Below are 27,832 nucleotides of genomic sequence, written 5' to 3'. Positions count from 1 at the left end.
AACCAAATGAAACTTTTTAGTTCCATATTTCTTTTCTATATAATCTATCCATCTTCTCCAAACCAGTATATATCTTTCTTGTGAATAATCCTTCACATAGGCTGAAATCTTAGCCATTTCTGCTAAATTTGAAACTTTAAATGCCCAATCCTCTATAGTAGGCAAACGATCCGTTTTCCAACATTGAGCTATTAATAACATTTTCTTATAAAAGTTAAAAGCCCTCGCTTTCTACGGATGCAAACACCTCTATGCTAAAAATGCTTAACTTGGAAATCTGACACCGCAGACGCTTCTGGTGAAGATATGGTGAGCTGGACATCCCTGAAGGAGCGGGGACGGCATTTATGATGGAGATGGGCAGCCAGATGCTGGATCATGGCCGGCGAAACCTTCCAGGGAAATTTGAGATTGTGAGATTGCCCATATGTACTCCAGACAGCTCCTTCTTGTGGAGTAGACCTCAGGAACCCAAGTTTTAGCAGCTGGCTTATGCGAGCAGCTGGGAGTCAAGGGAATCCATCTAAGCTCACAGTCTGATATAGCCTGTGTGGACACAGAGCTCAACCAAACCTCATTTCTTAATCACTTTTTGATTTATTATTTTTTACTGCTTACCAGATATTAAGAACTTTTGGAACAGTAATGTTTTATTACATCCACTGAGTGAGTCTCCTTCTCCTTGATAAAAGAAGTTTTAAGTATGAGTTTAAGAAAAATGGTTTTTTGGAATAAACAGCAAAAAGGTGTTTAGAGTATTGATTTTGGAAAGTTACAAACAGACTAAGGTTCCAGCTGGATTTGAAATGGACTTTGAAATTAATTATAAGAATCCTTCCCATGGGAAAATGCTTTTGTTTTGAATTCTTTTTTTTAAAAAAAATGATAGGATGGAATTAGAAGGTTGAACACTAGAGGAAATAGAAGGAACTAAAGATTATAACTAAAGGATAAGAACAATTAAATTTGACTTACTGGAATAAAATATTTTTAACATTTTTTTAACATTCGACATATTCTTGAACAAAGGACCAGAAATTAATGTTGAGGGTTATACTCATTAAGCAAGGTGCATATGTGATTGTCTCATTTAATAACCACAATCCCTGCTCTCCATGTAGCAGTCATTAAGCAAATGTGTAGGTTGGTTTGTGGAGCACAGGTTGTTAGTGGAGCATGGAATGCCAAAATCAAAGTTCTAATCACCCCTTTGCTGTTTATTTCAAAAGAAAAAAAAATTGAAATCCAAACTGTATTTGGTTTTCTACTGTATTTTATTTAATACAATTGTATTATGTTGTATTTTTTAAAAAAAAATCACTAAGGGTTGGAGGAAACTCACTTGGTGTTTTCAAACTTGTTAAATCGAGCATACCTAATAGCTGAAAAGCAGTTAATAAACAATTTCTGAAAGGGATTAGAAAAAGAAGCATGTGAACTCAGTACCCTTAAAGGCACTGTTGCTCCCTTGTCTCCCAGAGTTTAAGACTGGGACTGCTGTCTCGCAACCTGCTCATAAAGAACAAGTGTTTGGAGCACTTGTGGGCAATCTCAAGTCCTTTCCTTGTCCAGAGAGGAATTACGAATAGCTGATCTACTCACTGGTTCTTTATTCTGCCGGTTTTTTATTCTCCACTTTTAACTGAGCCTTCTCCAGTTCACCATTTTTCCCTTAGATGTCTACATTCCTGTTTTATTTCTGGGGCATATTGCAAGCCCATTTTGAATTTATTGTCCTATTTTAATTACTACAACCACATTTATGGTTGTTTGGACATGGGTTCAGTTGTACATCACATACTGCCTATACTTGGGATTTACGGAGATGTAAATGTCCACATTTGTGCTTGAGAAAAGTCAGATAAATAAGAGTATTAATTGGGACCTGCCCAGAGTTGATTAAAAGTTGGGCAGCTATATAATTTTTAAAAAATAAATAAATAAATTGGCTATGATGTAGAGGACAGTCAGGTCAATAAGAGCACTGAAAAATAAATACCTCAGGTTGGGACAAAGAAGCTATGGTCCTCCAGTTGTTAGCATCTTCCAACAGTTTTGGGCAATAACATGAAGGTGCTGGGAGATGAAAACATCTGGAGAGCCGGTCTCATGATTTTGGTTCAGACATATGCTTTGCCTTCATATCAGCGAAACATATTGCTATCAACTAAAAACTAACATTTAAAGGCTGAGAGTACCTCTTGCACCATGAATTATCCCAGGAGACTGTTGCTTAAGGTTACTCCTTACTTTCTGAGATACCTTAAGCTCTGCCATATTTTTAAATTTGATAATAAAATCAAATGAATTTTCTACAGATAGATGGATTCAAATATATGCTAATTTATCTCATACAGTACATGAATAATACTTTGCTTATCATATATTCACAAAGCAAAGCTTATAAGTAAAAAAAAACTTTAAAAAATTAAACTACTGCTTATGATTTTTTGTAGGGCTTCGACATGTCTCTGATGACCAGAAGACCCATAAAAATCCCGGTCTGCGTGCTCAAGGAGTACCGATTCAATCTCCTACCAAAACCTATACTTCTGAGTCTCCCAAAACACCTCCTCAAAAGAGTTACTCTCCTGTGTTAGAACTTGAAGGCAAGAAATGGAGAGTGGTAAGTTCAACTCACTTTTAGGTAACCTGGAAATTATCTTACAATTGATTGTAAGTGACTTGTCCATTGAATTGTTACCTAAGAATTGTTTGCTTGAATTTTTTGCAATAGGGTTAACAGTTTTATGTCCTAAGAATTTTAAATAAGCAATTGAAACATATTTTGGATTCAGCAGGTGGCAACATCTAACTAGCCTTGTCTGGGCTGAGAAGCTAAGCAGGGCTAGGACTGGTTAATACTTGGATGAGCAATCACCAAGAAATAGCAGGGCTGTAATTTAGATTGGAAAGTGTGCCAATCATATAGTAAATCTACTTTATATTTATTGTGAGACTTTGATTAAATTTTTACCAGGTAAGAAATAAGACATTTCTATATTTATACAGATTGCATTCTGGCTGAATGAAGAATGAGATGATTCCTTTTACATTTGCTAATAAAGGAAAAAACAATGAATAGTTACAACTCATTCTATTCTTCCTTATCAATCCTATGATAATAATATTATAGTCATGTCCGGAGATCCTAGTCTTTTCTCTGATGAAGGCTGAGACCTTCATCGGCTTCCCTCAGGATAAGCCTACAGAATTGATCTCATCTGGTGGGAGGGAGCCCTGTAAATACTGGTACTCAAATCTTCTTGGCTTTTATGGGTTACCAAAACACGAGCGCGATGCTGTATTTCTCAACTACTGTAATTTCCAAATTCTCTTGAAGAGCAGGGTCCTATTTCTTATCTTAAGAAATTTACAAAAAGGAGAAGAAAAGAATGATGCTGGATTTAGGAAATTCAGCCCAAAATTCAATGTTTGCTTATATCGTTAAGGGAAAAAGTGATGGCATTAACTTATTCTTGACTAAATTTCATTTCCAATATAAGTTGTTTCCTCACCTAAGGCCAAATGTTCACGATAGAATGCTCACTAAAAAAAATGACAAACACTATAATTTAGTTATTTTGCTCTCAAGGACTGCTAAGGGTTAAGGTTGGTCATTAGCCTATTTGAAAGTGATAGCAACCGTAGAGTGGAAACCTATTACTGAACTGAGATTTTGCTGCCAAATTTTAACTGTGTCCTGGAGGTATTGTGAGATCTGTAGTATGTATGTTGCAGGGAGGATATGAAGCAAATAGGTAATTGATTCATTCTTCTATGTTCTATTTTACATACAGATATTTAACTTGTATGATTTCCATTTTGAACCATATTTCTTTTTTAATACAGGTTATGTATTGCTGTTATATTTTTTTCATTTCACCTCTTTATATGTACAGTAACTCAAGGCAGTAAACATTCCTAATACTCCTGCCTCCTTTTCCCCCACAACAATCCTGTGAGGTGGGTTGGGCTGATAGAAAACATCTGGCCCAAAGTCACCCAGCGACTTTCATATCAATGGTGGGACTAGAATTCACAGTCTCCTGGTTTCTAGACCAGCACCCTAACGACTATACCAAAATGTCTCAAACATAGTGTTATGTCCTAACAATATTTACTGCTAAATTGGGAAATAAATAAAACAACTGTAGAATGTAATTGCAAGTTATGTTTTCCCTTCTACCCCACCTGCCTTTAGTCTCTCTTTAAACAGTAGAGATTGAGAGGAAAATGCAAATACTACTTTCTCATTAGCGCTAACAGCTAATATAAGATCAATTAAACTTTTTTTTAAATAATGCAGGAGTACCAGGTGGACAAGAATGACCTCTTAATTTCAGATGCTGAACTCAAGCAAGTAGCTTACATCTTCAAATGCAGTAAATCTACGTTACAGATAAAAGGAAAAGTTAATTCCATTACAATTGGTAAGTTCACTTCTAGAACAAGACTAAAGCTGAAATATTGTGCATATTTATCTTGAGCAAATCTTATGGTGCACAGCAGACCTTAATTCAAAATAAAGATGTTTAGGAATGCACTGTCCATTACAGTGTTCTGGGCAAGCATTCGTTTATTCTTCCAAATAAACAAGCATAGTGTAACACTGCTCAATTCTGCAAAGGGGTTTATAGCTGAATATAAGGTTTTAATATAGTTTTGTTGACATCTATAGGGATAACCATATAAATAAAACTATTCACAGATATTTGCAAGAGGTGGCAAATAAATGCCTTCTCATATGAAAAACAATATAACTGTATAAACTCTCTATATGACTCTTTTCTTTTCTTTTTCAGACAACTGTAAAAAGTTTGGCCTTGTATTTGACAATGTTGTTGGTATTGTTGAAGTAATAAATTCCAAGGACATTCAGATACAGGTAAATCCATCCTCATATAACACTAGTATGGGAAAACAAATCCAAAACAGAAAAAAGCACTAGTCAGTTGTAAGAAGATCTATCTACCCATCTTTATGAAATTGGTATTTTGAGTGGCAGAGATAAATTAAGGAAACTGGATAAAGGGAAAGAGTCCCCCACATTAACTGAGCTTGGACTGACTGCAATCAATCACTGCCTTATTAAAAACATTGCTTTTAATTATTGGTATCCCATAGTTCAAAGAATTTCTCTCATGTTACAGAATGTCCTGTTTTTTCTCTTCTGAGGCAGATTAAAATAATTACACACAGGCCAGTATGAGCTTCAGAGTTAGGGAATAGCCTCTTGGGGAGATAAATGATTTATTTAGTTTTGATTTCTGATTTTACGATCTTAGGTACTTGGGAAAGTGCCAACCATTTCAGTGAACAAAACTGAAGGCTGTCATATATACCTCAGTGAGGAATCATTAGATTGTGAGATTGTGAGTGCTAAGTCATCTGAAACAAACATCCTGATACCACTGGATGGCGATTATGTAAGTACCACATTTTGGTCTGATACAAAACACTGAAGCATACGCTGAATCCTTAGTGTATCACTGATATTTATTTTGTCTTGAAAAAGATTTTTGGAACAGCAAGTATAGTCCTTAGAAATTTGGTTTGTATGACCACAAATAGTGTTTTTTGTAGCAAATAGACCATCTTGTGTTACATAGGAATGTGGACAGTTTTACCTTCAAAAAGCTTTTGTGTTGTTGTTGTTGTTGTTTAGATTTTTTTATCTTTTTTATTATTTTTATAAATAACTCAAGATGGCAAACATACTTAATACTTCTTCCTCCTCTTATTTTCCCAAAATCATCCAGTCAGCTTTCATGCCTAACGCAGAACTCAGAGTCTTCTGGTTTCTAGGCTGATACCTTGACCACAAGATCAAACTCTTTTTACTAGACCAAATTTGCTGTGGATGTGTTAATGTTTATGTTTATGATGGATATTTTATTATTTTACACCACTATATATACCATGGACATTTTCAGTGCTCTAAGCAGTCATGAGTCAAAATGAAATTGGCAGCATGCATATTTGGTAAATAAATAAAATGAAGCATTTCCCTAAAAGTCTTTAATATGGGATTTAACTCTTCTAATCCTGTTAAGTTTGCATGACAGAGTGATTTATATATGATATGCTTAACTGTTCGACAGAGAAAGCAGTTAACGTATACAAACGTTGGCTAAGTGTTTAAGTCAAGGAATGTAGACAAATTATTTCGCTCCACAGGATCTTGGATTTGTTGGGCGACAAAATAATTGATTCAATCAGTGCTGCTTACTAAACAACTATTGGACGGCGATGGCTAATTCATTCCTCAGCCTTGTGTGACAGAAACTACGGTCAAGAAAGTCCAGTACCTCTTACTGTAGTTATTTTGGTTTTCATCCCTGTGTATTCACAAGGGAGAGATGGGAAAGAGACATAAATTGGGGTGGGTGGTTATTCATTATGCTATGGTAGAATTGGGTTTTTTTTGCTATTTTTCACTCTTCTAAAAGGAGGAAGAAGAAAAACTGCTAGCTTCCCTGATCGCTTTGCAACTACTGGAAGACCCTAACAGGGCTTCTAGAGAACCAAATAGGAGATTTACAGTTATGTCTTGATGGTTATTTACCTCTTTCAAAATCAATGTGCATTAGTTGCTAGAAAGGAGGGTTGTTGCCCTCTAGTGAATGTCCTGAATCCATCAGGTTGGATGTTGTGTGACATAGTTTTTTTTTCTCCTACGTTCTTGCTGTGAAATTAGACAAAGCACTACCTGCACATGCTGGATACATGAGGGACCCACTTCTTTTTCAACTGCTGTATTGAGCAATATACATAGAACTTATCCCAGCAACCTTTTTTTAAATCAGTGTACCCTGTTTTATGCATTTGCACATTCAAACAGTGATGATTTTTATGATTGCACTGTGCAGAAATATGTATCCAGAGCAAAGTATATATGGAATTCCCAAATTGACTGTCATGTCTCATAAATGCAGAGAATTTAAGGGGATGGAAACATCTGCAGAAATGTTAAAACATTGCATAATGTAGATGACAAAAGACAAAGAAATGATAAACTGAGCAGTTCTGGACCATGGTGGTCAACCTTATTCATGTGCAGCAGCATACAGAAGTGAAATTCTTACAAAATCAAGAGGTAACCATTAGAAAGTGGTACATAAAGTGTAAAGAAACTATACATTTTTTGAGCCAGTATCTCTGAAGCCGATGTATTTAGTAATATATTCTGTGTATTATACGTGATTGATCATAGCATAGTGAAGTAATCACCTCAATGTAAAACACTTTTGGGGGCAGCTCTCTGTTTGAAGTCCCATCTTGTGGAACAGCTTATTTCTGGAAATGAGAGCAGCTCTCTCCCCTTTACTATACTAGAAATTAGAGAAAAAAAACTGGTTGTTCTGCAGGGCCCTTTAGAATTGAGGAGTTGAAAATTGTGGGTATGCTTATTTTAGGATGTGTATTAAAATGTTGAAATTGAATTTGTATTGTTGCTATTGTTGTTACATAATGTGACAGCAATCTTTTATTATGGGATGTGTAAGCTGCCTGCATTTGCTAGATGGAAGTAGCATAAAACTAACAGTATAAATAACTACATTGTGTATCCAATGTTGAAGAGCTGTGTATGTCATATAATCCATCTAGGCCTCTTAAACTAGCTTGCTGCCACAGATATGGTACACCCCTTTTATCTGGGACGGTCTTCTTCTTCTACCAATCGCGCAGCTTTGGGAGGGACGCACATGGAGCAGTGAGGGAGGAAGGGGGCGCCTGCCTATCCAGCCAGATCAGCCGAATCAACCCTGGCGATCAATGGGGTGACAGATGTTGCAGCCAGATCGCCCTCATATCCAATATGGTAAAATAAGTTTTTCCATCCTGATATTGTCCATCTTGCCTCCTTACAGAAAGAATTCCCTGTTCCTGAACAGTTTAAGACATCATGGGATGGATCCAAATTGGTTACTGACCCTACAGAAATTGTGGGTTAGTTTCCACAGGCCACACAGAAACTGCTGACCACGCTTTCCAAGGAAAGTCTGCCAGAAGAAAGTAACAGCACGAAGAACAAAAAAGTAGCACTAGTTTGCACCATGGGTGTCTCCAACGGGGGGGGGGGCATTTGGGGCAAATGATTACACATGCAGATGACATTATCATGCAAATACTACAAACCATCTGCTTATGTCAGAAGGTAGGATGCAAATATATTATTGAAGCATTGGCATGATGTCATTAGGCGTGTGATTTCTTGACATTACTGCATTTGCTGTCAATGCCAATAGTTTATTATTGCAGTTAATAGATCTTTAAGAAGCTATTCTGTGGCCTAAAATCAGTTGCTTTACATACAGTATTTTTTCCGCATGGAGGTAATCATTGGAGGAAAAGATATATATATATATATATAATGAAATGCATAATTATATTTCAAGAAAACATGGCATTCTGCAGTGATTACACATGCCAGGAAATCATTCTATTCAATCTGTACACTTTTTGTAAGTACCTGACATTTTCTACTCACGGTATCACATGAATGTATAAAGATGCGAGCGTTAAGCCAATGGCTGTTTCATACAGTAAGCCAAATTAATTCATCATGCATGTTATATTTTGTAATATTTCAGTGCATTCCTTTTAATGATTGGCGGGCAAAAAACCAATAACAAATAATATGTTAAAATATTTTACTTCATGGAATTGAGATCATGTACTATATATAGCTGGATCTCAAGAAATCTGTAGTTTTTAATGTTTTTTAGAAGTACCAACTCTGTGGAGAATATTTGCTAATGGAAAAGAAAGCAAGCCAGATGTTTTAATTATATTTCAGTTATATTCTTCTAGTATCTATCTCCTATTTTTTAGCATTCTGGAGGCTGACAGTGGAGCACCTGCAAGGGCTCTATCACATGCAGTTCACACTGATCTCCACTTTAAAATAAATACCCAAAGTCTAGTGATATCAAATGTTCCACTTCTCTCTTCTTGGCTATTTATTATTATTATGGCTGGTCACAAAGTCAGCCAGTTGTTTCAGTTAGATTTAGCATTTTTATACACTTACAGAATTCTTCCCAAGGACCTGGGATAAACAGATACTGTTTGATGATGTTAGAGGTATCGTCGCAGGAGGTAACTGTTTCAAGTAAAGCTGCTTTTTTATAATTGACTGATAAGTGATTTTGTCAATGCTGATGGTGTTCAAGAGGTGTTCCAGATGTTTTGGGATTGCACCCAAGGAGTCTTATTACTATTGGTACTATTTTTGCTTTCTTTTGCCAGTAGTTTTATTTATTGTTTGTAACCACTGCTTAAAAAGCTATTGACCTGTTTGCTGAACTTTTAACTTTGATCACTTATATTTCAGCTTACCTCGGGGTCCCATCTCCAGAAACTGTTAGAGTTTTCTTTCAAAATTTTAGGATTGTTATTCCAAAATGTAATATTAATCTTTGCTGAATTTCATGTGACTATCTCCTGCCACGAGACCTTTCAGTAAATAATAGCAAATTTATAAAACAACCTTTGAAAGCAAGGGATTCTGCAATAAATAAATATAAATTCAAATTCAGCAGCTTCTAGTTTAAAAAAAAGTATTAGTGATTTACTTTTGTTCAAAGAAGTAGGTGGAGTTGTAGATCTGTTTTTATTTCTAATGGTAAAATTTGCATGCAAATCTTTGAAGAGTCTTTTTCTCCATAACTTCTGAACTCAAACTGAAGAAATTGTATTTTTAGGGATATAAGCTTGATTTCTAAATCTACATTGTTAATTTTTAACACTGATGTGACATGTATGATTTCTGTGCACAGTACTTAACTCTGCTACTGTATGTATCATTGGTTACTTAATAGCAAATTTTTGCAAATAGCAAAATAGTAATAGGCTTACAAAACTACAGCAGGACCTATATTGTAACTATTGCAACCAACATTTTTAAGTGCAATATCTATTTAGTGTTACAGTAAATAAATTTTTGGTATTTGTTTAATCAATATGTATAATGTTGTGAGTTTAGTACATGCCAATTTCAGTTGTAAACGTCTGGCATGAATAAACATAAAATTGCAGTTTCTTTACACTGTAGAACATACGTTTTATTACACTATGTTAAGCCAGCTATTCAGCAACATATAGGAAAACATTGTCATATCCACATTAATATGTAGGAAAGACCACACACAGCACTCAAACGGAAATGAATACATTTAGTTTCCCCTATGTTTAGTTCTGTTATGTTTTCATGTTTTGTAAAAATATTTCTATAATATGGGTATTAGAACATGAAAAAAATCACGATGCACAGAACAACATGGGTCATGGAAAAGCTATCAGAAGTGGCAAATAGTTTGAGGTGCTAGTCTAAAAACATTTTAAAGATTTTTTAGTCCACTGTTTTATTTATGTCCAGCTTCCTGCTCTAGTCCTGCTATATTGCCTCATCATGGTATTTCTGGAGGGTGTGAGTGAAGAACACAACTATATATAATCCTAGCAAGTTCCAGATCACTAAAGTTGTCCCAGCTGCCCAGATAAAGCAGGCAAATATCTGTATTGGGCAGCAGTGATGTAGGAAAATTCTAGAGGTGGATGACTCTAGTGACAATGGCAAAAGCATTTCATACTGTGTAAGAGAAAGTACAGTGAATCACTTGTTATTTAACCGAGAAAGCCATACAAATAGATAATATACAGCTAGTCCTCAACCATTTGTTCAGCAATCATTTGAAGTTATGACAGCACTGAACAAATGGTTACAACCAGTCTTCAGAGTTCGGGCTGTCCCAGCACCCACCCAGTCATGTGATTGTGATCTGGACAATTGGCAAGTAGCATTTATAACCAGTTGCAGTGTCCTATGATCACCATTTGCAACCTTTCTTGCCAGCTTCCCCTAAAAGTCAGTGAGGAAGCCAGGAGGGAAGATCCTAAGTTGCTGGGCTAAGTCTCACATGCACACCTTCCCAGCTACTCTGTGCTCATGCCATGCTAGCTATTCATATACCCCTGCACAGCCACGGTGTGGATCCACCACACACCATTATTGAATCTCTTTGACCCACCCCACACCATTGTTGACCCTTCTTGCCTACGTCTCTTGTGCTCCCAACCCAACCTGCACGTTTGCACCACCCAGTTTACACACACACACCCATACTGCTCCCTCCTCCTCTCGGCTGGAACTGCTTACCTGCCTGCGGGCTGGGTACTTGCAACTTTCTGCCAGCTTCCCCACTTGGTTGTTTGATGCTGGCAGAAAGTTGCCTTGCCTAACCACTGTGGAGATTCAGTTAATGATGACAACTATGGCTGCAGGGATTGCCAAAGCTAAATGAAGCGGTTGCATTTTATGATGGAAATTCCAGTCTCAATTGCTGTCGCAACTCACCGGACTACCAGTAAAGTGATGGATGATACAACGCTGGTGATCAGCTAAAGTTGGAAACCCCTCAATATGCTACTGAAGAAAAGCCGAGGATCTTTCAAAGTATCAATGGTAATTAAGAGTAAAACCTCCAGAACATCTGATTGCTGATGCTGCTATGCAGGTAAAAAAATGGAAAATTGCAAAGATAGAATTTCTGTGAGAATATGGGAGAGTGAAACAGAGTGAAAGATGAAATGAATCTACTCCATTTTTGACATCTTAGGCAACAGGGAATTGGAATATACTAGGACTGGCCATTGTTAGCAGATGATACCATGTATTTACTACTCAGGACACAAGAAACAAGGAATTGTATTGTTTTTACATTCAGGAAGGATACAGCAAGGACAATACTTAAAAAGTATAACCAGTGACCAATTAGATTGGAGCAGTCTAATTGGAACAGGAACAGTCTCTCACTACAATTATCCAAGTTTTGCTTAAAGAAAAAAACTGTCTACATTTTTGGTTGACTGGAAAACCTTTATAGATTTTTTACATAAAATGGGGAAAATGTACTTAGGATTTTGGGTTTCAATAATTAGAAAAAAGCTGGATAATAGAAAAAGGGCGAACTTTCTTTTTATAATCATAAACAATTAATTTGTAATCATACTTGGATTTGCTGCAAAGGAAATCTGAAGCTTCCTTTTTTCTTCTTTCTGCACTTATCTTTTCCTCTTCTGTTTTTTTCTTTTATTAGTTTGTATTAGTTTGACCGAAGACATTTGTGAGTAGCTTAATAGATACTTCAGTGGGAAAGTAACAGCATTCTGTGTGCCCTTGGCGTATAGGCATGCTGGCCACATGAACTCAAAAATGTCTTTGATCAATGCAGGCTCCCTCAGCCAAGAAGTAAAGGTGAGCACCATGCCCTAGAGCAGGGCTTTTCAACCAATGGTACGGGTACCACCTGTGGTACATTGGGACCTGGCAGGTAGTACGCGACGATCCTAGAAAAGTGGGAGGGGGAGGAGAATGAACTGAACCGGTGGCAGCACCACACAAGCCTGAGCAAGAGATGGTTGGAGCTCCAGGACTGTCAGGGCTCAGTGGAAGCGCCAGGATCAGCGCCAGGCTCCAGCTGGAGCTCGGCGCTGATCCTGGCGCTTCTGCTGAGCCCAGAAGAAGCGTTGATCAGCTGGAATGTTGCAGCATCTCCAGGGTCTTGTGATTTACATTCAGATGCTTGGCAACTGATTCATATTTATGACGGTCACAGTGTCCCAGGGTCATGTGAAGTAACCAAAACCTGCTGCAACCACCCAGCAGACGGGGAATAAAAACCAAACACCCCCCACCCCACCCCCGCTGCCAATCCTCAACAGAAATGCTCACAACAATGAAAACCTCGGACAGGAGGAAGAACGCCACCAGGTGGGCAGGCAGGTGTCTTGCTTGGCTGTGCCTTGGGACTTTTTCAGTGCCATCGTAACTTCGAACAGTCACTAAGCGAACTGTTGTAAGTCGAGGACTACCTGTACTTTATCATTTTTTTCCTTTTTTGGGGGGTCACCAAGTTTTTGACACTAGGCGACTGGTGGTACTCGGATATTGCCATATCCTAAAAGTGGTACAATGGGTGAAAAGGTTGAAAAGCCCTGCCCTAGAGTCAGACACAACTGGGTAGGGCACCCTTTGCCTTTTTTATATATATGGATATCATCAGATGAAGTATACAGAACTGAACTGGACAACAATGTGGAGGTGATGTTGAAACAGCAAAGTTGTGAAAATAGTTCTTAGACAATACATATCCAAGACAATTTAAATTTTTGTACCAAACCAGTTTGTGTGTAAGGGTTTTCCAATTGCTCTTGAAATCACAAAGTATAGTATAAATACATCCACATCTTTGAAAGGGATATAAAAAAGCAAATATACCTGCCTTTTATTTCTCAGTACTGATTTATGAGCCTGTTTATACACCACCTTATGTGAAAATTAAATTTAGAATAAAGTGTGAGCAAAGCCACTAACATTAGGTAGCCAGCAGGTGGCAGAAAGATACTGAAATGGAAATAATTTCTAAACTACCTCTGGTTAAGAGAGGAATGCTATCCAAAAAACTGTACTAGTCCTGTATTAAAATATATGCTAAATTACAAAAAGGTTACTTGCTAAACTGTGACATGTCTATCCCCTGAAAATTCATTTGAACTTAAAATTTCAAATAGTCCACAAGAAACAAGCTAATTCTTTAACTGTTAACTATACGACTCTCAGTGTCACCTAGGTGAGATGGACAGCCTGATCGTTAGAAAAAAAGCTGGTGACAGAGAGAGCTGTGTGTGTGTGTGTGTGTGTGCATGCGCACCCGCGCATGCGTTAAAAAAGATTTTCAATTGGGTTTTTTGCTGTCCCACAACTACTTTTCCTGGTGCTGGGATGTAAAACATATGACAGCCTGAAACCTCACTAGTTCATTAGATAATCCAGTGCGGATTCAGCTCTAAAACACAATTTCTGAGGCTCACACAACCGCTGCCCAGCAGCTGCTTCTGGACTCCTGGCAGAGGCCACATGTGTGCCCGGAATCCTGTTTGGCTCTCGGTTCCTGCTTCTCTGCCGGCTTTTATAACTGACATCCTTATTTTGCAATGGGGGTCTCCAAACTACAGGTAGTCCTTGATCGACGACCACAATTGACCCCCAAATTTCTGTTGTTAAGTGAGATGTTTGCTAAATGAGTTTTAACACATTTTACAACCTTTCTTGCCACAGTTGTTAAGTGAATCACTGCACTTGATAAGTCAGTAACCCAGTTGTTAAGTGAATCTGACTTTCCCATTGATTTTGCTTGTCAGAAGGTCACAAAAGGTGTCCACATGACCTTTGGACACAGCAGTAGTCATAAATATGAACCAGTCGCCAAGTATCTGAATTTTGATCACATAATCGCAGGGATGCTGCAAAGGTCATAGCTGTAGAAAAACAGTCATAAGTCACATTTTTCAGAGCTATTGTAACTGATCGGTCACTAAACTTCCTGGAGGCTAAAACATATAAGGAACGGTTGCTGGAATTGGGTATGTCTAGTTTAGAAGAGAAGGACGAGGGGGGACTTGATAGCAGTGTTCCAATATCTCAGGGGCTGCCACAAAGAAGAGGGAGTCAAGCTATTCTCCAAAGCGCCTGAAGGCAGGACAAGAAGCAACGGGTGGAAACTAATCAAGGAGAGAAGCAACCTAGAACTAAGGAGAAACTTCCTGACAGTTAGAACAATTCACCAGTGGAACAACCTGCCTCCAGAAGCGGTGAATGCGCCAACACTGGAAGTTTTTTTTTTTAATAAATTTTTTATTAATTTTTATAATTAAACAACAAATACAAATATGATGCATTTACATACACAAACAGTAAAAAAAATAATCCAAATCAATACATTTTTGGAAACGCTCGGCAGTCCCCGCCTTGCCTCCACCCTCATCCACTTTCCTGTCCTTCCTCCCTCAAACCCTCAACCTCTCCACCTTCCTCCTTGCCACCTACCTACATCCCATCCCCTTCCTAACCACCTCATCGAGTGCAATTTGGGATACCAGCCGAGCATCTCCTCTTGTACAATTATTGTCTAACTATAACATGTAAATACATCAATTTTTATAACTCCCCTAATCCCCTACCCCCCCTGGACTTCCTGGAACCAAATACAGGACTAAAACATCCCATTCCATATCTAAATTACAATTTAACTAAACAAACATAATACAATCAATATATACATACTTTAACTCTAATAAAGCAATAAGTAAAAACAATATGTCTACTCAGAAACTAAATGATAAAAATCTGACACTGGAAGTTTTTAAGAAGAAACTGGGCAGCCATTTGTCCGAAATGGTATAGGGGTTCCTGCCTGAGCAGGAGGTTGGACTAGATGACCTCCGAGGTCCCTTCCAACTTTATTATTATTATTATTATTATTATTATTATTATTATTATTATTATTATTATTATTATTATTATTATTATTACAAGACTTCAACTCCCAGAATTCTCCAACCAGTATGTTTTTGGAGACCCCTAATTTTTACCAGAACAGTTGCTAGCAACGATGCCAACTCTAGTCCAGGTTATACGCACGTCCGAAAAGAACTGTTGCAACCGACCGAACGCAACGTTACGTAAAAGGCCCGCCCAAGAATTGTGCCCGCTCATCCGAGCGAGGATTTCGTCACGGCGGCGGTCAAGAGAGTCATTCACACACACCGCGCCCTCCACCCACCCACCCCGCCCGCCCGCCCGCCCGCCGTCTGGGTCGACAACTTGCACCGCCTCTTGCTATCAGTCACACCCGACTGAGAATCTTGAGTATAAATAAACCGCTCGTAACACCTCACCACCACCGCCGCCCTTCTCCTTCAGATAGCGGCTGGGAAGTGGGGAAGGGGGGGGGGATTGTCTGTCAGCGTCGGGGCCCGGAAAGACAGCGGCCAAGATGGCTCAGGCCCTTCGCCTGCCCCCGCGGCCAGTGACGTTCGCGCTGCGGGGAGGAGAGCCCGTTTCCAGCCGCCCGTCTCGCCTTCAAGCGAGAGCAGAGGCAATTTGCTGACGGGCTCGCGCTTGCGCAGTGCAGAAGGCAGGTCCTGCCACAAGCACGGGCGGAGAAGGCTTTCGGGCCGGGCCATGGCAGAGGCGCCGAGGGATGATGGCGGCGGCTCCCGGGCCCAAGAAGAAGAGGAGGCGATCAGCGCGGGGGAATACTCCAGGCGCGTGCACCAGTGGCTCTGGGACTCGTACTGCGGCTACCTCAGTTGGCAGAGCGGCCTGGCCGCGCTCATGGCCGGAGCCGCGAACGCGGCGGCTTCGGCCCCGCCCCCCGGCGCCTATTTCTACAGCAGCAGCAGCAGCCCCTGCTATCACCTCCTGGCCCCCTCCGCTGCCCCCGAAGCCGGCTCCGCTCCGGCCCGCGCGACCCCGGCTTGGCCGCCGCCCGCAGTTCGACACGGGCCCCCGGCCCAGCGCCCCACTCCTCCCACCGTCACTGCCCCCGCCGGCGGTTCCCGACGGGAGCCTGGCCGACCAGCAGGTGAGTCGTTCAGCCAAAGGAAGAAGAAGAAGGGGGGGGGGGGGAGAGAAGACTCGGCAGAAGGCGTTGAACGCTTTGGAGAGGATAGAGAGGATGGTGCGAAGGTGAGAGAGGATGGTGCGAAGGTGAGCAGTTCGATTCCCGAGAGATGTTTGGAGCTCATTTCTGTTCACCCTGGCCGGTGTTGGCTAGAGCAGGGCTTTTCAACCTTTTCACCCATTGTACCACTTTTAGGATATGGCAACATCCGAGTACCACCAGTCGCCTAGCAAGGTGTCAAAAACTTGATAACCAAAAAAAAAAAAAAAAGGAAAAAAGTGATAAAGTACAGGTAGTCCTCGACTTACAACAGTTCGCTTAGTGACTGTTCGAAGTTACAATGGCACTGAAAAAAGTGCCCCCCAAGCCACAGCCGAGCAAGACACCTGCCTGCCCACCTGGTGGCGTTCTTCCTCCTGTCCGAGGTTTTCATTGTTGTGAGCATTTCTGTTGAGGATTGGCAGCGGGGGTGGGGTGGGGGGTGTTTGGTTTTTATTCCCCCCATCTGCTGGGTGATTGCAGCAGGTTTTGGTCACTTCACATGACCCTAGGACACTGTGACCATCATAAATATGAATCAGTTGCCAAGCATCTGAATGTAAATCACAAGACCCTGGAGATGCTGCAACATTCCAGCTAATCGGCACTTCTTCTGGGCTCAGCAGAAGCACCAGGATCAGCGCCGAGCTCCAGCTGGACCCTGGCACTGATCCTGGTGCTTCCGCTCAGCCCTGACAGCCCTGCAGCTCCATCCATCTCTCGCTCAGGCTTGTGCGGTGCTGCCATCGGTTCAGCTTATTCCCCTCCCCGCTACCATTTTTCTAGGATGGTCGCGTACCACCTGCCAGGTGCCACTGTACCACAGGTGGTACCCGTACCACTGGTTGAAAAGCCCTGGGCTAGAGTGCGTGTGAAGCCTTAACCCATCAGGAAACACCAGTGACTTCCTACCTCTCTAGTCAGGGCTGAAGTAGAAGTCTGTAAAAGGGAGAGAGGTGTGTTTACTGCACAATGAGGTGACTCTTTTATGAAAAAGCTTGTGGTATCTTAAAAGACTCATTTACTTTTTGTAGAACAAAAGCTTTTGCAGACGAGGATCCACTTTTATCAGATAATGGAATTAGAATAGAGTAGAATAAAGAATAGAGCTGGAAGGGACCTTGGAGGTCTTCTAGTCCAGCCCCCTGCTCAAGCAGGAGAACCTTTACCATCTCAGACAGTTGAATGTCTAATCTCTTCTTTAAAAACTCCAATGATGAAGCACCCACAACTTCTGAAGGCAAGCTGTTCCACTGGTTGATTGTCCTCACTGTCAGGAAGTTTCTCCTTAATTCCAGGTTGCTTTTCTCTTTGATCAGTTTCCAACCGTTGTTTCTCATCCTTCCATTTGGTGCTTTGGTGAACAACCTGGCCCCCTCTGCCTTATGGCAGCCCCTTAGATCAGGGGTGTCAAACTGCCGGCCCGCAGGCCGGATGCATCATAGCGCAACCACGCCCACCCCATTGCTGGCAATGTAAAAAAAAGTCATGATACGTCGCAACACATGACGTTGTGAGTTTGACACCCTTGCCTTAGGTACTGGAACACTGCTGTCATGTCTCTCCTATTTCTTCTTTTCTTTAGACTAGCCAAACTCAAGCCCCGTAGCCGCGTACGTAACTGTGTACAGTAGCTGAGATGTCATAGTTTTGGCGTGCATAAACCCAGATGAGCATGGAGACAATGTGAACCCAATGAGGTTGGGCGGAAAGAATAATGAAGAATGTATTAGGTCTACAGATGCTACAAGTCCCATTATCATAATGCAGCAGCATTGCTCTTGCCATGTAAGAGATTATGCATAAATCCTGCAGACATAAGGCCGGGTTAAACAGGAAACAGTCATCCTCTTATTTTAGCCTCTTGCTAAAATCAAATGGCTCTTTTTGTTTATTTTCTATGGATGTAGTGGAAAGGAGGATTTAAAAAAACAGGATTGCTCTTAAACTTCTCTCTCTTTTCAGTTGGAAGAGCAGGTTAGTCGCCAATTCACTCTCTTTGACCTTTGATTAACAAAAAGAGCACACCTAAATCATTTCATTCAACCTTGGACGGTTAAAATTAGTGGGGCCATTCTAGAAGTGTGTGGCAAAAGTGCTTGTGAAGAATGATAGATGAATATAATAAATGAATTATACACTGTATTGCAGTATGAGTGCACCCTAAATACAGAAAATGAAATACAATACTGCATATATGCATATAACTGTACTGATATACTTGCTCCTGCCCTCAGAGCAGCCCTACTTTCCATCACTTGCTGAATTTTCTCAGGAGAAGCTTTTGTTCATGCCCTCTTTCATAAAACCGGGAAGATGCTTGTCACGATGCGCTGTTTTTCAGTTGTTGCTCAGCCCTTGTAGACTATTCTTTTCTTCATTTTCCATTTCTCCCAACATTCCAGAAACGAATAAAAATAAAACTTTTCCGGAGATCATTCGGTTGAAATGTTTGTTATCGTGAACTTTAATGTATGTCATTATGATTATTTGCAGTGGTTTATTTGCTAATATTTTTTAGTTTGGGTATGACTTGTTTTACTTTTCATTATTTCTCCTTGTAGCTTTTTAGTAATTTACCATATTTGTGTTTATTGCGGATGCCTGAAATATTGCAGATGTTTTTGTTGTAGATTGCTGAGAGTGAGAGTCTGTACTGTATTGATTCAGTGATGTACAAATAGAATAAATAAATGAAATGAAATTACCACTTAAAGAGACAAAGAATCTTACATGATAAGAAAGCTACAATGGGAATAACACAACCTTTAAAAATTGGGTTGAGGAATCTTTTGAGATGGAGCTCTGTTCTTGGAAGGTACATTTGATGAGTTTTGAAAGATTTCTATCCTACTGCTTCAGCCTCTTATTCAGCAGTCTATCTATTCATGAGTTGTTTTCCCCACCGAATATCATTTTCGGTGATCATGAAAGGTTGCAGTAGGAATACCATAGTGAAGAAGTCTCCTTCCATCGGTCCAGTTATATGAAACTGGATTCATTGCTCAATTTTGAATTTTTAAAAAATAACAGCAGAGAAATGAGCAGACTGCTTTTTCCTATATCTGTCTCTATCCTGATCTATGACTGTAATAAACAATTAGATATACTATTAGCCTTACCAATTGGACAATGGAGAAGAGCTCTTGGTTTGCTGCTGAGAATGGTGGCCAGGAACTGATACTTACTGAAGTACTTTAATGGGTGTAGTACAGTGGTTTTGTATATGGTTCTGCATTCCTGGTAACAGTATTAGTATTGCTTAACAGTATTAGGTAACAATACTATTGAGCTTTGAATTTTTCATTTCTGTGTCTCTGAAATGAGAGATTCCACATAGGGTTTCTCTTATCAGTCTCTGGTACCATGGCTTCTTGGTGTAAGGTGTGCTGCTACTCTTTTAAAGAGCGTGGCTATGGATGAGATCACCAATTAACACCAAGAGTCTTCTGGTTCTCTATTTACAGTGATCCAATCCTGGCAAATCCTGGCATACGCCCAACCCACTACACAAGGTTGTTGTTATGGGGGAAATAGGAGGAGAAGAAGGCGTGTTGGATAAGTTTGCTGCCTGGAGTTATTTGTTAAAATAATAAAGGGGGGAATAAAAATTAAAGGAGCAAGATTGGCCCTATAGTTCAGGGGTGTCAAACTCGCGACGTCACATGATGTCGCGCAATGTATCGGGCCAGTTTTGCCATTGCCGGCAATGGGGTGGGCGCGGCTTCAGTATGATGAAACCGGCCCATGGGCCGGCAGTTTGACACCCCTGCTATAGTTAGTAAAGAAAGGTTTATGATGTCTTATGAGAAACTGCTTGGAATTTCAGGTTGGGCCTTAAGTCTGAATGAATTGTCTGACAACAGCATGACACCAGAATATGGGTAGAGTTCAACCCTTTGTGAAGTCCTCGTGAACATTGCAGCTACCTTTGGAAGGGCAGAATTATATCAAAAGATCTCATAATGGTCTGTAGTAAAATGTGTAACCTAATACAAAGTTGTGTCCCTAACTTCTTAAGCATGAGTTTATTATATTATCACTTGAAATGTAAATTGGTGTGTAAAATGCAATGTTTAAATATCTGACCTTATATTACAGAGTTTGTTCTATGATATTTAATGCAAAATAAATTATCTGTTTTTGTTCAGGTCATGAATACATAATCCCATCTTTGGCTCATCGATTTATAGCAGAGATGGTGGACTTCTTTATTCTTTTCTTTATCAAGGCATCAATAGTTTTGAGTATTATGCACTTAAGTGGAATAAAGTAAGTTGCACAGTACATAATGTGTTTAATCAGCTTCATTATATCTGTTGTAAATTACTATGTTATATATTTAGTTCTCAGTACAGTAAACTATTCTATTTCATACTGCAGGCAGGGATCATAAGAAATGAGTATATATTTTCTTCTTAAAAAAAATTAAAAGTAAAGGGTATTTTCATGGCAGCTTCAACTATTTGTCTCCTGTGTTCAAACAGGTTGGAATAAAAACTGATAAAGTTTTAAAAAATATATTGTGTCCATGTTTCTATCTGTTCTTCTGTTTTGGCAGTGATGCTGTCTGGATGTTTTGTTGGGATGGCAATTGCCATGGGATAAATTTCCCCGCTTCTGTACTTTCTCCAAAGAAAATACCACAGAAAATATGGACTTCTCTATCTCCTATTTCAGCTGCAAAGGGAAATTAGCAGAACTGTTGTTCATTTCACCCAATCTAAAAAAGACACAGAAAGGCCTACCAGTGTACTAGAGCCCCTTAAAAAGAGAGCCGAGTCTTTCTTCAGACCATTAGTAAACCTATTAAAAGAAAAAAGATCCAGCCAGCATTTCACCAGTTCACCTCAGAGAGGGGAAGAGCCCATAGATCACGGGTGTGAAATTCAATTACATCACAGAGCTGGGGTGGGCGTGGCCTATGCGTGACGCATGCGGCCTGCGGGCTGCGAGTTTGACACCCCTGCCATAGATTTATTTTTCCACTGTGGAAAGGCCCCTTCAGAAGGGAGCAGGCAATCCAGCAGCTCAGGACAAAATGGCTCTGAAGAACTGGCGACAAGAGGGGAAGACATTTCTGCCATGTTAGACATTTGCTAGCAGCCAAATGAAACAAAGCCGCCATGTTAAGCCACCACTTCTGCCAGCTAAAATCAGAAAACATTATCTTTAATGCAAATCAAGAAAATATAGGCAAAAGTTAGGCAAAAGTGTCATATGTTCCTCTCCTCAAGAGACAATTTGTGAGCCGTTGTCATGCCAGAGCAAGCAAAATGTATAGAAGAGCCCTCAGATGCCATTTTCTTTGGCAATATGTTTTGCTATTAGTTTTCCAAATTTAAAATACATATCTTTTGTACCCTGAATAGTCTTCTGAAACAAAAAAGTCCACTAAATAAAAATATTTCCATTTAAAGTGATATTACCTCTAAGCTATATGTAGAGTAGTATTGCTTATTCATAGTATCACATATTGTATTATATTTTTGATGCAGGGATATCTCAAAGTTTGCTATGCACTACATTATAGAAGAAATAGACGATGAAACTTCCATGGAAGACTTGCAAAAGATGATGATAGTGGCCCTTATCTACAGATTGCTGGTCTGCATCTATGAGGTATACAAGTTTTACTTGAACAAACAATAGAACCTATTTTAGAGACTATTTTCTTCAAACTAATTTAATCAGTGATCCATATGTTTTATGAACTTAATTTTAATTTACTTTTTAGTTATTAACCTCATAAATATTCAGAATATAAAAGCCATTGATATCCAATACTGCCCACTGTAAATAACAACTAAAATTTCCATATGACCAAGGATCAGAAACTGCACAAGGCTATGTAGATAAGAGCAAATTTTATTCACAATGACAGAAAACATTATCCCTTCCATTATACAGGTAGTCCTTAAGCACCATTTGTTCAGCAACCACTCAAAGTTATGGTGGCACTAAATGAAAGGACTTGCAACTGGTACTCAAAGTTCGGACCATTCCACTGCCCCCACAATCCCACGAACAAAACTCAGGTGCCTTGTACTTGCGACCAGGTGCAGCATCCCACAGTTCATATGACCACCACTTGCAACTTTTCCTGCCATCTTCCCACAAGTAAAGTCATTGAGGAAGTGTGCAAGGAAGGTCACAAATCTCCTCCCACCTTTCTCTGCTTGCGTGCACCACGCCCACTTTTCCCATTCACTTGCAAACATTCGCACCCTCTTTTTTCTGCCTCCCTGTCTTAACACACATGCGGGCACACACCCCATACCCTCTTTCCCCATCCTCCTTGCAATCATATGCACCACATGCCCTCTTTCCATGGCCTGTGTGCGATTGCACAAATTTATGCACTCCGTGGCCTCTTTCCGTGGCCTTTCTGCTATTACAAACACCCCCACACGCTCTTTCCTAGCCTCTCTGCGCTTCCATGTACCTCACCCTGTTTCCTTGGCCTCCCTGCGAATACATGCACCCTGCGCCCTCTTTCCTTGGCTACTTCGTGCTTGCACACATGCCTGCATCTCAGCCTCCCTGCCGTCGCTTTTGCCCCGCACCCTCATTCCCTGTGGCTTTTCTGAGCTCATGCTGCACCCTGCGCCCAAGCACCATCTCCCCAAATTTCTCCTCTCCTGGCCTGGCCTCCGAGGCCCTCACGTACCCCTGCAGCAACCCTAATCCTTACCTGAGTCTCCCTCTGTTTCCCATTTGACGACTCACACATCTTGAATTACAGTGACATTGGGGACTGCCTGAATTACCATTACAAAGCAATGTGATCATGGTAATGTTGCACTTTACAATTGCGTGGCAATCTCATTCCCAACTGCAGTCATAATTTGAGGACAACCTGTAGTCATCTCATTATTTCAAATGTGTATTGTATGTGATTGATCTGGCCTCAAGACACCTTCATTAGTGATCTATCACACATGGTAAAACATGTAATTTTAGTTATGAGAATGTTTTCTTTCAGATTATTTGTATTTGGGGAGCTGGTGGCGCAACACCTGGGAAATTTCTGCTAGGCCTTCGAGTTGTGACATGTGATACATCAGTACTTATAGCACCAAGTCGTGTATTGGTGATTCCATCGTCTAATGTGAGCATAACAACGTAAGTTTTATTTCTGTCACTGCAATATTATACTTATATGAATCCTTAGCTGTTTTCAGTAATGTTGTATAATCTACACACTGTAAATATTATTAGATTTACATAATTTTTATTCCCTACTTCAGCTTTACATTTAAGGATATTTTACAGCCTGACTAAACTCAGTGCAGACTTGGAGGTGTTTTTTTAAAAAAAGTGAACCAAACTAGCAAGGCATTGCTGGCAAAAAAAATGTATGTAATAAATCTATCTTCAGCCATTTGTGAATTATATAAATAGCTGAATAAATTGGGAAAATTATTTATAGCTCTTCATACATATTAATCTGAATTATTTGCCCACTGTTGGGGGACATCATATAATGAAGAATAAGTCATGTTTATCTCCCTCAAAGCACGTTTATATTATTTCATTATATCACATTTCAGCTTCAGCTTTGCTAAGTTGATTCCCAATCATAAGAGTTATATTTTCAGTAATTCAATTCTACTCCAAGGTTTGCCTAAACAATCAGACTGTGATTAAGTAATTCAACAGCATTAACATAATTATGTAAATTATCTGGAATGCTATACCACAACTTAAGCCAGTGATGGCGAACCTTTTAGAGACTGAGTGCCCAAACTGCAACCCAAAACCCACTTATGCATCGTCGAGTGCTGGGTGGGTATGGCCCATTGCCTGGGCGTGGCCCATTGGGTGCGCGTGGCTGCGGTAGTAACGGCAGACTGGGTGGGACTAAAAAGTTCAATCAATCAATTCCAACTTTGCAAGATTTTTTTTTTCCCCACGAGAAGTTGAAATTGACTGATTGGACCTTTTTTTTTTTTTGCACATGGCGCCGGAGGCCTAAAGTGAAAAGGTTTTATAAAACCCAGCTGAAGGCCTAGGACTGGGGCGACAGCACGCGTGCCCACAGAGAGGGCTCTGAGTGCCGCCTCTGGCACCCATGCCATAGGTTCGCCACCACTGACTTAAGCGATATCACTAACAATCAGTGCAAAAATGTTGCTTGACATACTATCTATGGTATTTGTAAGGTAAAGTTTCCATCCAGAAAAATTAATTAAATCTACAGATATATCATTTTAAGAAGATGTATCTTCTTTCATAATGGCAGGAGAATGGTGTTCATTAAGCAAACGCTAGAAATTAATGTATCTGTGCAAAAGTAAAAAATGTGATTGCAGAAATGTTGGTTAATTCAAAGTAGAAATGATTCATTAGAAGAATAGGAATAGAAAAAAGGCATGCTTACCGATGTATTTGACAATATTTTGAGGATTTTTTGTTTTTAACATGTACCTCTCTGTCTACACTCCCCAGTACAGACAACAAATTCTAGAGATATGTCTGTTTTTTTTCCTTACAGGTCTACAATACGAGCTTTGATCAAGAATTTTTCTATTGCTTCCTTCTTTCCCGCATTCATTACTCTGTTATTCTTTCAACATAACAGAACAGCGTATGATATTGTAGCAGGGACTATTGTAGTAAAAAGGCCTCGTCTCAGATGATACTCAAGGACACCTTTATTCCACTGTTCAAATATACTGGAGCCACTTTGCTGGATTGCTGAATCTCACTCAAGAACAGTGCCAATTACAACATTGAGTTTGCTTTCTTCCAGAGGTGCAATAAGTCTCGGGGACCGGTGCTGAACGGATTTAAGAATATTTAAACAGAGCCAGAATGCTCAAAATCTTCAAAAGTCATTGGCGGTTTCAAAGGAATAGTATTTCTCTTATGAGAGGAATACTAATTCTGTATCAAAAGATAGATTTATTTTTATGAACAACTGAACCATTGTCATTATTGGAGCAACCAAAGCAATTACAGTGTTTTTGAGAGAAGTTTACAGAGAACTGTATGCTTTTGTTTTGGTGGATTTGTAAGTGTTTGCTACTTATATAGAAGCCTTATCATTAATTGCTCTCACAACCATTGTATTTTAAATACTGAAGAGATTTCTGTACATGTATTAAATGTCTTGCATGATGTGAGTATCTTGAACAAAACACAGATTCAACATATCAGATATTATGAAGGCAAGTAAAACTAGTATTAATTAACAGGTAAATACCGAGAGCTTTGGCAGTACTGCTGTAGACAACCAAGACGAGTTCAATTTAATCCCTGCTTTGGATGGTTTATAAATTGTTTTATTACCCTTTTCCCATCTTTTCCATAAACTTACTTAAACTTTGGACTTTTCTATAAAAGCATAGAAAATTTAAAGCTGTATTTTATTGTGTAAAACACTTATTTCAGATGTATTTAACAACAGCCAAACTAAACTTTGAATAAACCAGAGGAAATGTATGCATAACCTTTTGCACCATTTTATAAGAAAATGAGGTTTCTTATTTTAAAATAAATCACACAATTGCTAAAGCAATACAAATAGTGTAAAAATGTAAATTGATACTCTTATTTTATCTGCCTGTGTGCCTGGGTCACTTAAATTATACTTATTAAATAAAGCCTATTTATTTTGCATGATTTATTTTTATATATTTATACAAAATAGTTATATTATCAGTTTATTACCTCCGACACACTGATTTAATAGTGATATTCTTTGTTAGTTTTCTGTTCATTTAGGATTGAATAAAGTTATAGGAGAAAAAAGACTGCTAAGTAGTCCTTGACTTAGAACCATTCATTTAGTGATTGTTCGAAGTTACAACGACACTAAAAAAACTTACGACTTTTTTTTCACACTTACAAACATTGCAGCATCCCTGGGGTCAAAATTCAGATGCTTTGCAACTGACATGTATTTATGATAGTTGCAGTGTCCTGGGGTCATGTGATTACCTTTTGCGACATTGATAAACAGTCAATGGGGAAGACAGATCCACTTAACTGTGTTACCAACTTAACAACTGCTGTGATTCACTTAACTGTTGCAAGAAAGGTCGTAAAATGTAACAAAACTCACTTAACTTTTTTTTAGCAATGGAAATGTTGGTCTCAATTGTTATAACTTGAGGACTACCTGTAATGTATCAGGAACAATGAGACAAAGTTGCTTTTTAAAAGTGGTTTTTTTATGGTTGTCTTTTGAAAGGAGTGCTTTTACTCTGCGTTGAATTTTCCAAGTTCTAATTGAATAAAGTTCAAATGTCAGCAGAAAAATCTGCAGTACAGATTTTTTACATACGACTAGAAAGTTTCAAATGCCTGAAAGTGATAACCTGACAATGGAAGATTTTTTTTTCAGTTATTGTCACAAAATATCAGCAACTTTTTAACTGTTGCGCAAATAATGAATGGAGATTAATTAATCTGAAGAAACAATTTGCATGTCTTTGTTAAGAAAAATTCTGACTTATTCTGAATTTAAACAAATGGCTGAGAAATTTATTAGAGAGGTCACGAAATAGATTTTTGCTCTAAAATACATACTGTGGGTTTTAAAAAAAATTAAATATTTTATCTTTGTCTAGGAATGTAGAAAGTTTGTGTCTTGAAAAATCAGGTATAAATAACACTTGCTACAATTCTCATCGTTAACAACAATGTATTATGAGGAGGCTGGCATACTAAAAACATAACAGAGTATAGAGAAAATATGCCACAAATGTATATTTATAATGAAAAAGATGTTATGATTCAGCACTAGTAGGTACAGTGTAACTAAAATCTACCTTCAAAAATTATAACCTCCCCTGTATACAGGGAAATAAATCAGAAGTAGTTTCCCATTACATTTCTGAATTATACATCACTTTATCTCAACTTAAAAGTTAGCATTTGCTGAGGGTAGGTAATTAGACTACATCTCTAAATCTGGAATAATCCACACATTCAAACCCCTTTGATGTTGAGAGACACCACAGTTCCTTACGAGAGCAGTAACTGATGCAGAAATGTGTAGTTGAATCCTATATGCCAGACATGCCAAACTCGTGACATCACGTGACGCTGCGCAACGTATCGGGACAGTTTTGCCATTGCTGGCAATGGGGTGGGAGAGCGGCTTCTGAATGATGCGTCCGGCCCGCGGGCCAGCAGTTTGACACCCCTGCTATATACTGTAGAAAGTCTGGGGAAACTGCGCTTCTTAATATGCTAAGTTATGTTTCACATTAATCGTGAATTAATATGTTAATTGCTTCCCACATTAATTGTTATTCTAGCCATTTTTATAGGAAAACTGGATAATAATGACCATGAGATGTGTCTGAATA

General features: G+C 39.2%; 2 protein-coding genes across 2 annotated transcripts in view; both read left to right on the top strand.

Moving 5' to 3' along the window:
• CAP2 (cyclase associated actin cytoskeleton regulatory protein 2) overlaps nt 1-8,083 on the top strand; it is a 42,417-nt gene extending 34,334 nt beyond the window's left edge. Inside the window, exons 9-13 of the mRNA XM_015820517.1 lie at nt 2,457-2,626; nt 4,310-4,433; nt 4,806-4,888; nt 5,289-5,429; nt 7,875-8,083. Of these exons, the coding sequence (XP_015676003.1) occupies nt 2,457-2,626; nt 4,310-4,433; nt 4,806-4,888; nt 5,289-5,429; nt 7,875-7,958 (602 nt within the window). The 3' untranslated portion in view covers nt 7,959-8,083. The remainder of the gene's footprint in view (nt 1-2,456; nt 2,627-4,309; nt 4,434-4,805; nt 4,889-5,288; nt 5,430-7,874) is intronic.
• Nucleotides 8,084-20,560: 12,477 nt separating this feature from the next.
• On the top strand, nt 20,561-26,133 carry FAM8A1 (family with sequence similarity 8 member A1). Its single transcript, XM_015820524.1, has 4 exons — nt 20,561-20,783; nt 22,010-22,133; nt 23,497-23,636; nt 25,009-26,133. Exons 1-4 carry the CDS (start codon nt 20,710-20,712, stop codon nt 25,151-25,153), a joined length of 483 nt encoding a protein of 160 aa, XP_015676010.1. The 5' UTR covers nt 20,561-20,709; the 3' UTR covers nt 25,154-26,133.
• Nucleotides 26,134-27,832: the final 1,699 nt, after the last annotated feature.

Source organism: Protobothrops mucrosquamatus, unplaced genomic scaffold, assembly GCF_001527695.2.
Source record: "Protobothrops mucrosquamatus isolate PMUCROS unplaced genomic scaffold, P.Mucros_1.0 scaffold1135, whole genome shotgun sequence".
Classification (NCBI taxonomy): domain Eukaryota; kingdom Metazoa; phylum Chordata; class Lepidosauria; order Squamata; family Viperidae; genus Protobothrops; species Protobothrops mucrosquamatus.
Note: the sequence above shows the minus strand (reverse complement) of the source record. Positions and strands in the feature narration are given on the sequence as shown.

Coding starts and splice junctions, on each gene's coding strand:
- FAM8A1 (XM_015820524.1), top strand. CDS start 20,710: ATGGTGGACTTCTTTATTCTTTTCTTTATCAAGGCATCAATAGTTTTG. Junction 20,784..22,009: donor ATGCACTTAAGTGGAATAAA/GTAAGTTGCACA, acceptor TTTTTGATGCAG/GGATATCTCAAAGTTTGCTA. Junction 22,134..23,496: donor TGCTGGTCTGCATCTATGAG/GTATACAAGTTT, acceptor GTTTTCTTTCAG/ATTATTTGTATTTGGGGAGC.